The sequence below is a fragment of the Denticeps clupeoides genome, chromosome 5, assembly GCF_900700375.1.
Source record: "Denticeps clupeoides chromosome 5, fDenClu1.1, whole genome shotgun sequence".
Lineage (NCBI taxonomy): Eukaryota > Metazoa > Chordata > Actinopteri > Clupeiformes > Denticipitidae > Denticeps > Denticeps clupeoides.
Genome location: NC_041711.1, coordinates 23781796 through 23798238, shown reverse-complemented (window position 1 = coordinate 23798238; position 16443 = coordinate 23781796). Strand labels below are relative to the sequence as shown.

The 16443-nt window shown below is 40.6% G+C and overlaps 2 protein-coding genes across 9 annotated transcripts in view; one reads left to right on the top strand and one right to left on the bottom strand.

The window, feature by feature from the left end:
- The window catches only part of LOC114789919 (uncharacterized), a 38944-nt gene that overhangs the window by 754 nt on the left and 21747 nt on the right, over window positions 1-16443 (bottom strand). The window contains exon 3 of the mRNA XM_028979399.1: window positions 1178-1324. Within this exon, the coding sequence (XP_028835232.1) occupies window positions 1178-1324 (147 nt within the window). The remainder of the gene's footprint in view (window positions 1-1177; window positions 1325-16443) is intronic.
- Window positions 1-16443, top strand: part of nipblb (NIPBL cohesin loading factor b) — a 34334-nt gene that overhangs the window by 5146 nt on the left and 12745 nt on the right. The window contains exons 3-13 of one of the 8 annotated variants that reach the window (XM_028980880.1): window positions 9241-9387; window positions 9479-9644; window positions 9841-9971; window positions 10932-11043; window positions 11150-11298; window positions 11561-11686; window positions 13311-13462; window positions 13581-13677; window positions 13784-14329; window positions 14491-15732; window positions 16261-16437. In XM_028980880.1, coding sequence (XP_028836713.1) covers window positions 9324-9387; window positions 9479-9644; window positions 9841-9971; window positions 10932-11043; window positions 11150-11298; window positions 11561-11686; window positions 13311-13462; window positions 13581-13677; window positions 13784-14329; window positions 14491-15732; window positions 16261-16437 — 2962 coding nt within the window. In that variant the 5' untranslated portion in view covers window positions 9241-9323. Of the gene's footprint in view, window positions 1-9240; window positions 9388-9478; window positions 9645-9840; window positions 9972-10931; window positions 11044-11146; window positions 11299-11560; window positions 11687-13310; window positions 13463-13580; window positions 13678-13783; window positions 14330-14490; window positions 15733-16260; window positions 16438-16443 lie in introns of all 8 variants that reach the window. The other 7 variants (XM_028980884.1, XM_028980883.1, XM_028980881.1 and 4 more) reach the window with 7 other exon arrangements.

The following is a 16443-nucleotide window of genomic DNA, read 5'->3' as shown; positions in this document are numbered from 1 at the left end:
CTGGACCAAAGGCAAATTTACCAAATGTCTCAAATAAATAATTCCACTTGACCTGGGGAAAGGCTTTTTCTGCGTCTAGAGACATAATACACTTAGGCTCTTTATCGGAAGCTGAACAGAGAACATTGAACAAATGTTGAATATTAAAACTAACAATGCTGGATTTTCTTTGGAAATTGTTGTAGGGAGCACATCTTTAAGTCTGTGTGCTAAAACCATAGGTTTGCTATAGGTCTGCTGAAAAAGGTCTGCTAATAGTTGGATCTTTTCCTCTTTTAGCAAGAAGAGTGATAAAAGCCTCTGTAAATGAATTTGCATGAGCTTGTCCGGACAGAGCAGAATACTGGTGACTGTAATGTAGCAAACTTCTCAAAAAATTATGCCGGGTAGCCATCAGGACCAGGATGCTTGCCAGACTGCATTTTGGAAATGTTTGTGATATGATCTCTTCATAATGTCCAAAGAAATCAGTAATGATTTCATGAGCTGTATAGAGCAGAGAATTAAAAATCCCTAAATGTTTCATTCATTTGAAAATGGTCTGTAGTCATCAAGCCATTCTGCATTTGATTTGCTCTAGAACCATTAAGCAAATTGGCTAACATTTACTCTCCATGTAAATAGAACCTGTATTTATTTAATAGAACTAAATGATTGATTTTTATTTTATATTTTCTTTGCAATAGTCAGATCTCTCTAAATAGGATTTATGTTTTAACTGTGCAGTAAATTCTATAATGTACCCCTTATGCTTAAAGTTTCGCTTTAAGTGCATCCCATACTAATAACATAGCGAGGAAAAAAAAGGCTAACTCTATGAACAAACTTCACAAAACTATCACCAGTGAAACACCAGTGCTTTTGTGGGAGATCAGGAAAGGCCATAGTCAATTCAATATATGCATGGTCTGAAATCGTAATACATAAACGTAAATTGAAAGGTTGTCTGTTTGAATCTCGAATCCCACTGAGGTGCCACTGCTTCCCGGGCATCTTTCATGGCTGCCCACTGCTTACCAAGGGTGATGGTTAAATGCAGAGAACACATTTTGTTGTGTCACCATGTGCTGTGCTGCAGTGTTTCACAATGACAATCACTTCACTTTCACTTCAATAAAAAGTTATAAATTCTGGAATACGTGTGGGGGACAGTGGGCAGCATTATGTGGAGTCTAACCGTGTAGAGAATTGCAGGCCTCAGCCCATGCTGGTAAGGTTCCGCCAAGACGTCTTTATATTCAGCCTGCTGGCTCAGAACTTCCGGACAGTAATCTTCCTCGACTCGAATAGACTGTCCCCAACTCCAGGTTCCCACAGAATCTCCCTGCTTGTACACATGAATAGAAACAAAGAATCAAAGCGACACTGATACCAAGATGGCGGAGAGGTTGATTTATAGCAAATTTATTAAACTGTATCATCTTACCGCGACCCTGCAATAATGGTGATATACTGGAGGAAAAAATGTCAGATGCTAGAGGCCTGCCAGGTGTCTTGAGAGTGAACGTTGCTTCTTGTTGGCAGAAACTGAAAAAACGTGATAACTATAGACCGACTTTACAGTTTGTTAATTGAAATGAGGTATAGTTATAAAATACATTATGTTTTAGCCTAGTGGGTAACACACCTCCTTGAACCAGAAGACCACAAAGCAACAGGTTTAAACCCCACTCGCTACCATTGTGTCCCTGAGTTTCACCATGGGGACAGTTCCTGTAACTACTGAGTGTTAGTCACTCTGGATAAAGGCATCTGAAAAATGCTGTAAATGTAATGTAAATTGTGGGATCATGACAGTCAACTAATAATCTCTGCTATAATCAACCTCTCCTCCTATTGGTGGCACACCAAAGCGTAACAACCTGCCGAGGTCTGAGCTCTTCAGGTGTGCACACCATAGAAAACAAGGAGTTTCAGAGTGCACACCATGCTTGCCACATTGAGACACGTTGTTGCTGCCGTCTTAAGAGATCCCACGCCATAACTGGAGGAGGCGGACTACATTAAAATTATTTAAACTTTATTGTACGAAACACCACCATTATTAAACAAAGGGCCACATGTAGCATTTATACAGTGATTGAGAGGAAGGTATCGAGATCTTGTGTAAAAATATTACAATAATATTTTTAGGCCACATCGCCCAGCCTTAATTGATGGGTTATAGGATTGATCCTGGTTGAGTCCAGTAACATCCTTGCTGGCAAATGAATTTCTTCTGTGGTTCTACTAACTCTTGACTGGTGGTGCATTACTAACAGGAGGCGATCAAGGGCCGTTGCCACTAACTGTCTGTGGTGTAGGGCTGGGCGATTTATATGATCTGATAAAAGTCAGCTTTATCTCAGTGATCAGCTTTTGGCATTTTTTTAAAACACTATAATAATTTGTATAATTAGCATATTTCGTGTGTATTTACAGGCGGCTGTCGTACATCCCAGGCCTCCTGGAAGTTCCGGGAGTCTCCCACATACTAAGCACGCACACGGCGGAATGAGAGAGATAGAGAGAGAGAGAGGAAGTGTGGATCACTGCATGTGTTTGTTCATTTTAACCCGTGCTAGAAAAAGAATACTGATGGTCTTATTTTGCTAAGTTAACCAGTCAGATTTCAGTGTGAGCAGGATTTTATTAAACTTATTGAGGACAGAAGTTAGGCAAGCTTTTCTGAAAATGCTTAAATGAATCATCATGGCAGAGGCAGAGTGCCCCAAAAAATGAAAATATAAAACACATTTCACCTCACACTACAGTTTTTCTTGTATATTGGGATGTCTGTGCTGTTGAGGAGCTAGATTATGGAAGCAACATATGAAGTACTATGTGATGTTCACTGCGAGACAAATGGCTGAGGAGGGTAGCGATAGTCATGGTTTTATGTATGAACTATTTATTATATCTAGTGCCTTCAGTTTCTTTATGGCTATATCAGAAAAAAATAGTGATAAAAATCAATGGGGAAAAAAATGTTATATCACCCACTCCAATGTAGTGTCCAGCTTCCTTTCATAAGACAGCTCTTCCGATCATAAAGAGGGCCAAAGGATGAGCCTTTACAAATTGAAGATTGAAAAGTTATCCCAAAAAACCTTAACCCACACTGGCCATCAATGGACCTGGGTTCCTATTCTTGGTGTAGAGATGGATTGATATTTATTTTCTATTGATCCAAATTGTCTTGATCAAGAGAGGTACATCTTTGTAGGGTATGTTGTGAGGTATTTTTTTTGACGACACACTTTATTCTCACGCGTAGTTCTGTGGGATGATTGTTGTGAGAGTATCATTGAAACAGATGGTTTCAGTGCTCAGTATTGTTATGATGATTTGTGAGCTGTAAAAACCTGAATTACTCCCTCCACCGCTCTCACATACTGGTAGTATTACATCCAAGTTTTGGGACCCTTTGCCGCTGTGCTAAGCACCTAGGCATTTGATTTATTGAACAATGAAAATAGTATAATACTAAGTAATTAATTATATTGAACTGTGGATGTATAGCCATGCTGATTTTCCTCTGAGGTGTTGGTGGTGGCCTAGTGGGTAACACATTTACCTATGAACCAGAAGTCCACAATTTCACAGGTTTAGACCCAACCATTGTATCCCTGAGCAAGCCTGTAAATACTGATTGTAGGTTGCTCTGGGTATCTGCTAAATGTGAGAAATTTAAATGCTGATGTCATGACTGTGCTATTACAGGTTCCAAGTTCTGTTCTGATCACATTTCTTCATTGACATTTTGATATGAATCAGCAATGATCAGTTGATGCAAACTTTTGCACATATTGCATACATTTTTCTTCAGTTGTTTGCTGGTTAATGTACATGTTCTAACATCATCTGGGTTATTAACAGGTAGCCAGGCAATGGTGCGCACCGGTGCGACCAGCCACTCGGGTCCATGTCTTATTCTAAACTAGGGCTGCACGATTTGGGGAAAAAAGACGTATTGCAATTATTGAGATCAATATTGCGATATGCGATTGCGATATGATAAAAGGCACTTGCTTGTATATCAATGAAAAGTCGCATACAAATTATTAATAGTGAAATGTTTAATTTCAAAGTGAAACATACAAACTACTTATAACAACTTTAAATGCCCAGTGCTTTCAAAATACAATATTCTACAAAATTAAATAATCACAAAAAACTCTTTACATTACTGTCGAACGACAAACCATGGTAAGGCTAAACAACTGTTTTGATTATATTTGGCCATTATAAAATCCTGTATTATATTTCTTACGTTTAACCAAAACGTTGTTTGGAGGCTGACACAGGGATGCATAGCTTTGCTAGCTTAGCTAAGGTTAAGATTTGTAAACTGAGATGAATTTCTTTAGGAAACCTTCAAAGTTTGAGAAAAATTAACTAAACAGCTAAGAACAGTCTAAATAGTTAATGCCTACGTTTAGCCAAAACGTTGTTTGGAGGCTGACTTGAACACAGGAATGCATAGCTTCGCTAGCTTTGCCTATCTTAGCTAAGGTTAAGACTCATAAAACAGTATTTTATAATGGCCAAATATATTCAAAACAATGTCCAGCCTTACCTATGAAATGTAATCTCCCGGGATCTGGTTTGGAGTGTACAGCGGTTTGTACAGCCCCAAACAGCACAAGAGTGAGGCATTTTTATGCACTTCTCTCCATAGGCATGTATATGCTTCACTGCACAGCACAGCCCATCACAATATGGCGGTGACGTTGACCAAAGTCATGTGACCAAACAAGTCACATTCGACTGAAGTGAGACTTCAGTCAGCTCGCAAACTTTGAGAGAATGAGTGATATGTTGCCAATTCAGTCCATGTACTAATCATTTAAATCGCAGCTTTTTGCGTTCATGTAATCGCACAGACTGACATCGCAATTACGATTGCGATTAGATTAATCGTGCAGCTATATTCTAAACCAATCAGAGATTGTGCAGGGCGGAGCCCACCTCTGATTGGCTGTAGTCCAGATGTTTCTGTACTGACCCAAGCTCTGAACCCAACTGTATTGACATGCTTCACACAGGTTATGAGTCATTTAGATTTTTTATGTCATTTTTCATGGTCAGTTTCTTTATTCACCTTAGACTTTGCTTTTGATTTTTTTTTACCATTTAACTGTCTCATTTTCCATTTTAGCAGTACTCAAAACATATAATCTGACCACCCAAGCCTAAAGAGTAAAATGATAGAAATTAAACGCTGAAAAACCACAGTGCATCTATAAAACACATTACATGCAGCAATAAATGTACTGGCCCAGTGTCCCCTCTCCCCGCTGCCTTTCAGCAACACACAGCAGCAAACAGATCAGGCTGAGATGATAATCAAGTTCAAGCCCTTAAAACACTTGCACTTTTAATTTAGATTTTCATTTTATTTAATTCATCTTGTTTTAATTTCAGCTCAGTGATTCACTTTGAGTACCAACACGTTTTCAGTAAGTTACCTTTCTTGTAGATTTGTCCTTCAAATAAAGAACTTTATAACCAGATTGATATTTAATCATTTACAAATCAATATTGTCAATATGCACAGGAATGAATGCGATGCTGTCGGAAATTTGATGATAATAATATTAACAGGTTTACATGTTTATTTTTCAGAAAAAAAGTTTTGTGTGCAGCCAGTGCAAAAAGTTGGTCTGGAGCCCTGTTATAATTGACTTGAAATGTCTATCAATATGTGTTATGCTGTGCATATGGGTCACTGTCATCACAGGGCATCCTCCAATCATGTTCACCAATAAAAGGTGACTCAAGGTTAATGTGTATGCATCATCAATTAATCCAGGAAATGCAGGCCAGTGCCTCTATGATTTTGAAGGCTTTCTTGGGCATGGTTGTGGCTAAAATACATTATTTCACAGCAACTTTGTATAAAAACCTTATGTAGCAATTTCTTTAGGCCTTTTGGGGGGGGGCTAAGAGGGACACATTTTTACATATTTCACACAGTTTATGAGCAAACACATTAGACAGACATAATAATGTTGCATTACAGACAGAATTATATACTTTTCCTGAGTGAATAACCATCATGTTTCAGAGTTAACTGAAAAGGTCCTGTTGTTTTTTATTTTTTATTATTAAAAAAATTTGACCCATTTTGAATCAATCACAAATTATCAGTGTACCTTAGGATCTAGCTCGAATGGTGCTTGCAGTAATGTTTTTTTTGTTACTAACAAACTCATAAAAATCATTATATAATAACTGAAATAGCCAAAAATGTTTAATTTTGCCACATGGCTAAAATAATTTTATCTGGCACCTGATATACTTGATTTTGAGAGCTGCAGCCTTAGTTTTATACTAGTATTATACTATTTTTTTCTACTAGAGCTAGGAATACATGTTTATGGGTTAGGCAGATATATTTGGTAGATCAAGCAGGGCTTGGTAGGGTGATATTTGAAACCTACACTGCCAGTCAAAAGTTTGTACGCACCTACTTATTTATTTTAGATTACAAAAGTGAATATATGTAAGGTCATGTAATAAACAACAAAAAATAGCAAACAAGGCAAAACTTAAAAAAACTCTTAGAAAGCAGGAAGCATTTCACAGTCTTGACTTCTATCAACCAGTTAAACAAGGGGGATGGTTTCCAACAGTCCTGAAGGTTTATGCTAAACACTTTCTTATCGCTCACTCATGTTAATGAACATCTCATGAAGCGGCAAACATACTTTGCTTTCTCCCCCTCAAATGGCAGTAAATCAGTTGGGTCACACAGAATTTTTCATCTAACACATATGCTGCCGTCGTACATGCAGGTCTGGGAATGGCCGGAGCAATTTAGGCGTTCACTGTGTGGAAACATTATGAAGCTCAAACTATTAAAATGGGAATTTTTCAAACCATATGACCTGAACCTATAATAGACATCATCTTAAAGGAGAAATTAAATTAATTGATAGCATGGTTTAGTATTAATGAGTAGAAATCCCAGCTGTTTATATGTCTTGTGTTACTGGTATACAGTTCCTCATGCAAAGGATGCCTGCGCCATACTCTCAATGTTAAATTGAGACAGCACCCTGCCCCAGATATCAGAAAACGAACCTTTCTTTGTGACCGGTAATACCATCTTGCTGTATTTCTGCTCTGGCACAGCTTTTTACATGGATCACCTGCTTGTACCTCAGACTAAGGGATCAGAGCATGAGGTGCAGTGAGCACCTTTGATATAGGTCTTTGCATAGGACTCTGGGGAACATGCTTCCTATGCTATCAAAACCTTACATGTAATTGATAATGGGCTGTGCAATATGGAGAAAATAATCATATTGCGATTTTTTTTTTTTTTTTTTTTTTTTTTTTTTTTACAAATATTGCGATTTTTATTTGCAATTTTTGTTTTTCAAACAAGCTCCATACATTCTAAATGTATTCAGTGCACAAAAAGTGCATAACAAAACATTTCACAATTATATAAAATAGTATTTTTGTTTAATAAACAAAGCTGTAATAAATTGTCTTAAAAACAGACAACATGGGAAAAAAATAAAGATTAACTAACCTCAATTCCAGTCATACAATAAATTAAATCAAAACCAAAAAACAGATTTCTCTCTTCTTTTTTTTTTTTGCAAGAAATGAGTGCGAGATGGCAGCTGATATATTTTGTCAAGTGTTTGAATTAGTCTTCGGAAGCAGACTTTTCTGACTGTGCGCAGGCATCATGTCTTTGCATATATGATAGGTGATTGCATCGGTAATTCCCTTGTGCCGTTTTGATCCGTTCTTATAAGGCACGGCGCTTGCACATGCTTGAACAATGGATACTTGTTCAGTCTGTTCAGGCTGTCTTTGTGTGCTTTTGTTTGTTTCGATGGTCTTTGTCGACATGCATTGATCATGCAGTTTTTTTACGACGCGGTTTTAAGTGTTTGAACAGATTTGTATTGCTCCGTTTCGTTGGAATAATCATTTCACAAGTCTTGCAAATTACCTTGCTCTCCCGCTCAGCTTAGCTGTGATTGCCTGGTGCGCTGCGTCATCTCTGATTGGTTAACATACTAAAATCATGCACACAAGAACGTATTCTGAATAAAAATCGAAATAAATTAATGGATAAAATCGTAGCCTTCAGCTAGAAATGGCATAAATCGTGATTTTTTTTTTTTTTTTTTTTTTTGCGATTAATTGCACAGCATTACTGAGCAGGTTTGAGAAGCTGAAGTTTTGTTTCATTGTGATGGAATTTCCTTTGAAGCATTGTAATACCTGAGTAGTCCATAAACCCCACTGTCAACCAGCAAACTGACTATATGAATTTTTTAATGATTTGTTCAAATGATTAAGGTGTTTTGTTAATTGGTGGTTTAGTTCACCGGGAAAGTTGATAAGATAGCATTCTTATATGTGTGTGGCTAAGATGCTATGTGATATAATGTGCTCCTCTGCTGACAGCATCCTCTAGTGACCTATTGATTGTGTATATTAATTTTCTTTGAGTATTGTCTTAAGCCCAGTAATGCTCAAGCAGGCCTGGGGTGTACAGTCTTTGGAACTGCCAGTGTGGTGTGATGTCATTTAAGCACCATTTGAGCTAACCTTGTGTAGCAATGAACCACTGAATTAGGGATGCACTGATCAGGTGCACGTTTTGTCTATTGGATATCGGCTGTGTTTAATATCTGCTGCTATTGGCTACTTGCAATATCAGTTTTGAGGGGTGGCAGCAGCACTGCAAAGTAAAACACATCCAAAACAATAAAGCACCATGTCAAAGAGCACGAGGAGTTCAGCAAAATAAAAAGTGGATAGCAGTGAATAAATATATTTGTCTAATTGTTATGTTGTCTTGCATGTAAAGACAGCAGCATTTAAGTCTGTGCTTCCTTAAACATAACAGAGTTGTCTTCTTTTGGCTTCACCCGTTAGGGGTCTCTACAACAGATCAACCGGTCTGGTTGTCCAAATAAAGGTTTGGCCAAAGTTTTACACCGGATGCCGTTCCAGCAGAAACCCTCCCGCTTACCCGGGATTACCTTGGATGGGTTCTCTGAGTTGGGTGATATCCAAACACCAGGAAATGTTATCGGAACTGCATATACATATATTAATCTTTCCACGCGTTGTCAGTTCCAATGCATTTGCTGGCTCAGTCTGCAGTTCTGTCAACATTACTCCAAAAAACTAAGTACTGCTTATTCACATGCTTACCTTGAACAAAATTCAGGCATTTTCTCATTACATGTTTTTAACTTATGCTTTTCCTTTCTATTTTAGGGGCTGTGAGATGTGAAATCTGTCAGAGGGAGGCTACATTAAGCAACCTGTGCATTGACACGACCCCCCACCCCATCTTCAGCATGAATGGGGATATGCCTCATGTTCCCATCACCACTCTTGCTGGGATTTCTAGCCTCACAGACTGTAAGTAGAAAGCATTTTCTGCTCTGCTGGATATTTTTTTTCAATATGAAGTGTTTAATGAGCACTTGCACCTCCTTGTGTCTTTTTGCAGTGTTAAATCAGCTGCCTCTACCTTCCCCTCTCCCTGCCACCACCACTAAGAGCCTGCTGTACAATGGGAGGATTGCAGACGATGTTAACTGCTTGCTGGCAGTTAGAGATGAGACCCTAGTATCACAACTTGCCCACAGCCTCAGTCAGGTCTCCACTGAGCACATGTGGGTACCTCTATTTTCAATCCGTTATTGGTCCGAGCTATGGATCCCTGTCCTTCACCCCCCAAATGTGTATGCTTGACATCTTTTAAAATACTAAGGAAATGTCGACACATACAGTGTAATAATATGTTTAATTCATAATGTTTCTCTAGCAGATTAAGTATTTTTCATTGACTCTTCATTTGTCTCCTTGCAGAGAGCTAAAAGACAACCTGGGTAGCAATGACCCAGAAGGAGACCTTCCGGTGCTGCTGCAGACAGTTCTGTCAAGGAACCCCAACATCTTCAGGGAGAAAAGTACGCCCACCCGATACGTGGTTCAGGGCGGTAAGGAGAAGATGCAGACATTGCCCTTGACTCTTGAGCACAGAAGAGCACAGTGCATGGCCTAAACAGCTCAGTATTTAGCCACTGAGTGAATTCTCTAGACATTTGCATGGTTCTGAATTTTATGTATGATTCAACACTGAAGATGCTGAATCAAATTATAAGATCAGACTTATAGTATCCCCTGCTTAAATGCACATACTCCCCTCCAGTCATTTAATTAGTAAATAGTTTTAATATTATATATTTTAATGATCTTTGTATGGCATAGTATCCTTGCTGAAAGGCACAAAGTCAGTTTATTTTGGAACTTTATTTTGACAAATCTTTTTTTAAATTAAACGTGGAAATTTTAAAAATCTGTCTGTTATCTGTCAACTAAAAGCACATATATATTCTGTATGTGCATTTAATTTAACAAAGATGAAAGACCAGATACATTTATTCATTCATTCTAGTGTACAGTGTTTGTGCTTTTAGACAGATGCCATGTCAAGATGCCATGCCATGTGCTCTTATGTTGCTTGTGACAATGAATCAAAAAGCAATGTGTGAATTGTACTTCAACGTACATCCTGCTCTTGTCCTCAAAACTCCTTTTCCCATCTATTTTTTTCACTGTGTACACACACAACAGCTCAGTTTTTAGTGCATCTTTGTTTTTACTGCAGTTTGTTCATTTTTGTTATTTCATATTGTGACTCATGCCTATGAAATTTTAGGTGCTTTTTTAAGTATAGCATTCATCTTAATGTGTGCTGGCAGCTCTTTTGTTTCCTGTGCATACTAATGCAGAGTTGCATGTACATGAGTTGCAGACTCTTAATTTGAGTCCTAACTCTTTCTGCTTGTTAACAGTTGTGTGCACTGTCAGATTTCCAAACTTTCATTTAGTCCAGACATTTTCATGAATGAACATGACCAAATAGCTTAATGCTCCCTGTGTGGGTTCCCCTCAAGGTATCATGCAACAGCAAATGGTTACCCAGTATAAGATGTCTCAAAATTCCATGCATGGAAGCCCAGCATCTACAAACTACCAGCAAACCACTATTTCACACAGCCCTTCCAGGTAAGCCAATATAATTAGTTTGCAATTATATAAGCACAAGTAACATTGCCTATATGTCTTACAAGTTTATTTTTCTCTCCCCAAACTCTCCCTGCTTTTGCAGTAGATTTGTTCCTCCACAGACAGGTTCTGGGACCAGGTTCATGCCTCAGCAGAACAGCCCAGTGCCCAGCCCCTACGCGCCACAGAGCCCCGCCAGCTACATGCAGTACCCTCAGCCTCCCAGCTACCCTCAGCATCAACAGATCCAGCAAGGTTAGTGCGACCACACCACCAAGCTTGTGCAGTGTTTGTCATCACTGAATGCTCTTCCAGAAGCTTTATGAAAACGCGGTTTTCCTTTAAGGATGAAAGAGGCCAGTGATGTGCATGATAGTAATTAGCGCCGTCTGCCCTGACTTGTTTAACAGAAAGCACATACGTCCGTTACAAATATGAAATGACCACAGGGCACACCTAACCAGCATCCTCTCTCCCAGTACGTTTACTGTGGTGTGTTGTTCTCCTGTGGTCATAGAACTGCAGGGTTCTCCTCTCGTTTCGGCACCTTCTTATTCAGGAAGCCCCCAGAAGCCAGTACAGCCATGCCTAGGTGTCCAGACCCAGGCCTCTCCTCAACAGAATCCACCAACCCCAGCATTAGGTAGGGGGATGTAGTGGTCTTGTTCAGAACCCCACCTTTTATTGCTCCATCAAACCAGACGATTGCACAGTAAGAAATGATTGTGAAGCCTTTTTGAACTCTGGATTTCTGCACATTTTGTAGAGTGCGTCAGTGTAGAATGTGCTACTTGAGAAAGGATCGTGTGCTTGTTTTCTCGCTTGGGAAATGCCTGTGATGTAGCCCAGCTGTTCAGATCTGACCCTTGAATCTAAATTTTGTCACGCCTTTCAGTGCCACAGTTGTACGTTGAATTATTTCTGATTCTGATTGGTCAAAGGGGCTCCACATCTGACTTGCACGAATGGGTAAATCATGGCCCTTCACCTTTTCAAAAAGTCATGGCTATCACATTTTTCTTTCAAGTTTGCTTGTATATGCAGTACATGAGTATATGCAGTATATTCTCCTAATACAATGATAGACCGCTACATCGTGGTTATAATGCATTACTCTCATACATAGCACTACACACTAGAATACCGCACACTAGAAAAACAATGTCCTAATATGTGGAGTATTTCGGCGTTGTAATGGTTCATATGGGAACTAGGGGTAATTTCAGCTTGATGTTCAGAAGGAGAGCATCATTTTCTGTCTGTGATGAGGCTGCCATATGCTAAAGGATCCTGAGTCAAGCATTGTTTAGGGGAAAAGTGTGGAACAAATGCATCTGATCCTCACCTGAGGTCTGCTGGAACAATATCCGATCAGCACTGATTTGTGTGGTGGTTATCAGAAATGTTATAGTGTACTGCTTTTCAACAATATGGTTTATTAAAGTAGTTGTTAATTACATTTAATATCTAATAAATACAGAAATCCAGAGAACTCCAAAGGGTTCACTCTTCCCCCACACTCACAGCTGAGTTTTTTTTTTTTTTTTTTTCTCTGTTAATATGTCTTTTTTTTTTTTTTCGTGTGCATTTCAAATTACCCAGTGATTATGTACTGTACAGTCAGTGACAGCACCCCACTGCATTCAAGTGATTTGTATACATGCGGTCAAAGGATTTAGGGAGGTATTCAATAAGTAAATGTTTGGATTTTTTTATGAGATATTATTTGAGCAGAATGCCAGATTTTGCAACTTAAGCACTCACATTTTCAGCTATAGTGCCCCCTTGTGGCTGAATTTGGTCAATGGCACAAAGAAGCTTGCAGAAAGTTATTCAACTTGTGTGAATATCTGAATATATTTTTGGTTTGTTTGTGTTCTTCCCACAACATCTTACACATTTGTTGAAGTGAATGTGATTGTTGTGTATCCTTTGCCCTTCAGGGGAAAATAAATGTTACTGGTTTTCATGTGCTGTACTGGTGTCAGTGCATAAATTCATTATGATTAAGTGGACATCTGAAAGTGCATGGTTTTTAATCTCTGGTGTCTTATTGGGAATATTGGTAATCTCCTGGCGGAACACCTTGCTTTAAACAGCCACCTACATAAGAACTGGGGAATTTGTCACAGTCATTATAGTTCTTGACTCATTGGCATATATTCATGGCAAACGTTTTTTTATGTTAATTGTTTTTGGAAGGTTTGAACCGATTACATGAATAAAGAGTAAACTCTAAACAATTAGTAACAATGTTTTTGTTGCAGTGTCAGTTTCCAGTCCCATGGTGCCTAGTGGTATGAGGAATATGCATGACAGTAAGGTCACAGGCCAAATGTCAGGCAACTCGTCAAACCACACCAGGCATGAATCCAGTGAAGACTACATGAATGTAGTTCACAGAACTATGGGCAGCGGGGTACGTCTGTTTATCTCTCACACACACTTATCAGATTATTAGTTGTCATCGTGTGGATCTATCATAAATCAGATCTAGCAAGTGCACTAATTAAGCTGCTGTTTGTTTTTCTTTCCAGGACAGTGACTCTTCCTTGAGAAACACTTTCCCTCTTCGATCACCCCAGTCTGTCTGTTCTCCTGCTGGAAGTGAAGGCACCCCCAAAAGTATGTGTGGTAAGCATTTATGGAAATGCTTAATATGAGTAGTAATGCTTCTGTGAATGATGTGATGAGCTTTGAGTCCTTAAAAAAAAAAATAATGAAACATTGTGTGTTTCAGCTGGGTCCCGACCACCACTCATTCTACAGTCTCCGCCTCCATATACTTCACCTCGAAATGCCTCGGATCTCCTGCTTGACTCCCCTGACCGCAAAAAGAAACAGAAAAAGATGGGTAAAGAAGAACGAGAGCAGGGTGACAAGAGCACCATGTACGACATTGTCAGTTCCCCCTCCAAAGACTCCACCAAGCTGACTCTGAAACTGTCACGGGTGAAGTCATCGGAGGTGGACACATCTGCAGGGCTGCTGCCAGGTGTGGAGCACAGCTCAGATGCAGAGAGTGAGCTGCCCTTCAACAGCCTTCAGTACTCACGTAGCACACAAGACCCCACACAGAGCCTTGTCACATCCCAGTGCCTCCCCTCCGGGGAGCAGACAGCCTATCAGCAGGTTCCTGTGCTCCAGAACACACCAAAGCAGATGGGTGCAGTCACCGGCACCCCCTACGATGAAGCGGAAATGGACGCTTTGGCTGAAATTGAAAGGATAGAGCGTGAATCAGCCATTGAGCGGGAGAGGTGCTCAAAGGAGGTCCAGGACAAAGGTATGGAGCGATCTTACAAGATTGACTATGGTATGAAATTCCAGTGTTGTCATGGCTACATGTATTTTCATGTGTTATCTGCATGAGCAAGTTGCTGTTTAGTATTGCTTAAATATGGTGTCTTTTACAACCCTGGTTGATCTCAATTATTCTGGATGCAGACAAGCCATTGAAGAAGCGGAAACAGGACTCGTACCCTCAGGAGCCTGGTGCTGGTGGTGCGGCAGGAGCCATGGGAGGTTCAGCGGGGGGAGGGGTCAATGCTGGAAACAAACCTGTACTTCAGGAGGACACTGCTACGAGTAACGGATCCAGTCGGCCAGCCCTGATGGTCAGCATAAACTTACAAGACACCAGCAGAGTAGACAGCCATCTGGAACTCTCTGCGCCTGTTCCCTCAGCTGGTCTGGAGTCTCAGAGGTGGTCTGAAGAAAGCTCAGAATCGGTTTTACGTCTCCGAACGAAGGTGGACACGGGGGTGAAGAATGCTGATGGTCGGCCAGAGATCATTAAGCAGCGGATCGAAACGCCCCAAAAGCAAAGCCCAGATAGGCGAGCAGAAACACCTAAACACAAACATGACCGGCGAGACTCTTCAGGCAAGCTGTCCTCGTCAGATAAGAAGCCTGATGTGTCAAAGCATAGGCATGATGGGAAGTCAGATTCCGTGAAGAACCGTACTGAGGCATCCCGCCGCTCTGAGTCTTCTGATGGCCACAGAGAGAACAGGCTCAAAGACCACGAGAGAGATCGAGACAATGATGGTTCACGCATCCGCCGGCCTGACACCCCTAAATCCTCTAGCAAAGGCGAGCATGATCGACACAGACGAGACCGAGATCGTGAACGTGACCGGGACAGAGAAAAGAAGCACAGGACTGATTCCGCAGGGCACTGGGAAAAGCGTTCCTCAGAGCAGAGCTCTCGGCCTGATAGCCATCGCGTGAAGCAGGAAAGGGACGGGCATGGAGGCAGCGACTCCAGCCATCATCGGTCAGATCGGCCTGGCATAAAAGAAGAGAGACGGGGCGGAGATGGCAGCAGGAGCCGTCCAGACGGGCACAAGCAGTCATCTTCTGACAGCAGAACCAGAGAGCTCCCTTCTTTCCTTCTGGGGGGCAAGTCTGGAGCGTTGAAGAACTTTGTCATTCCCAAACTAAAGCGGGACAAGGATGGGAATGTGTCTGCAGACCTGCGGCGAGCAGAGGGCTGGAGTGAACCTTGTGTGAAGCTAGAGAGAATAGGCCTGGATAAGGACTTCAATAAAGGAGCCAAACCTGTGGTGGTGCTACAGAAACTGTCAATTGATGAGGTGCAGAAGATTCTCAGGGAGCAAGATGACCGGAATGCTCGTAGTTCCAAGTCAAGCAAAAACAGGCCTTCCTATGGAAAGTCCACGAAAGGTATTTTTGTCCATGTAACTCTCTATTGTTCTCAGTGCAGAATAGTCTAGACTTCGTACCGTTGGGGTCACCACAGCGGATCAACTGGTCTGGCTGTCTACACTATTGACCTGGCAAAAGTTTTACATCCCTTCGGAGTAGTATAGTCTATTCCATGTACATGGTTGGTCATAGTTAATAAACCAACAGACCAAAATAAGTAACACTTTTCTGTAGTGTGGAGGAACTTTTCTGGGCCTTGACCATGTCCCTCTTTAGGACCAGTCATCCAGTCAGAATGGTTTCAAAATGCCAAGATTGTGCAGACATTGTTTGAAGAGAGTTTTGATTGGTGTCATTTGGTATTAAAGTCTTTGGGGAATTTCCTGGAGTTTCATTGTTTCAAAGGAAAGTCCAATAAATAGTCACCTGCAGACATAAGACATTCTGCTGAAATAGAGTAACTTTGAAGAGACATTTGGTGGTTCTTTATCTCCTGTATTTATGTATCTATTTATATCTTCTACTAAATGCTTTCTTTTGCTGCAGGGGGCTATGATGAATCAGTGTTGAAGGGGCTGCCACCCCACCTGATAGAAGAGATCGAATCCACCATGCCTTTGTGTGAGAGGGTGAAGATGAACAAACGTAAGCGCAGCACAGTCAATGAGAAGCCGAAGTATGCAGAGGTCAGCTCAGATGATGAGGGCGAGGCCTACAGAGACTGTGAGT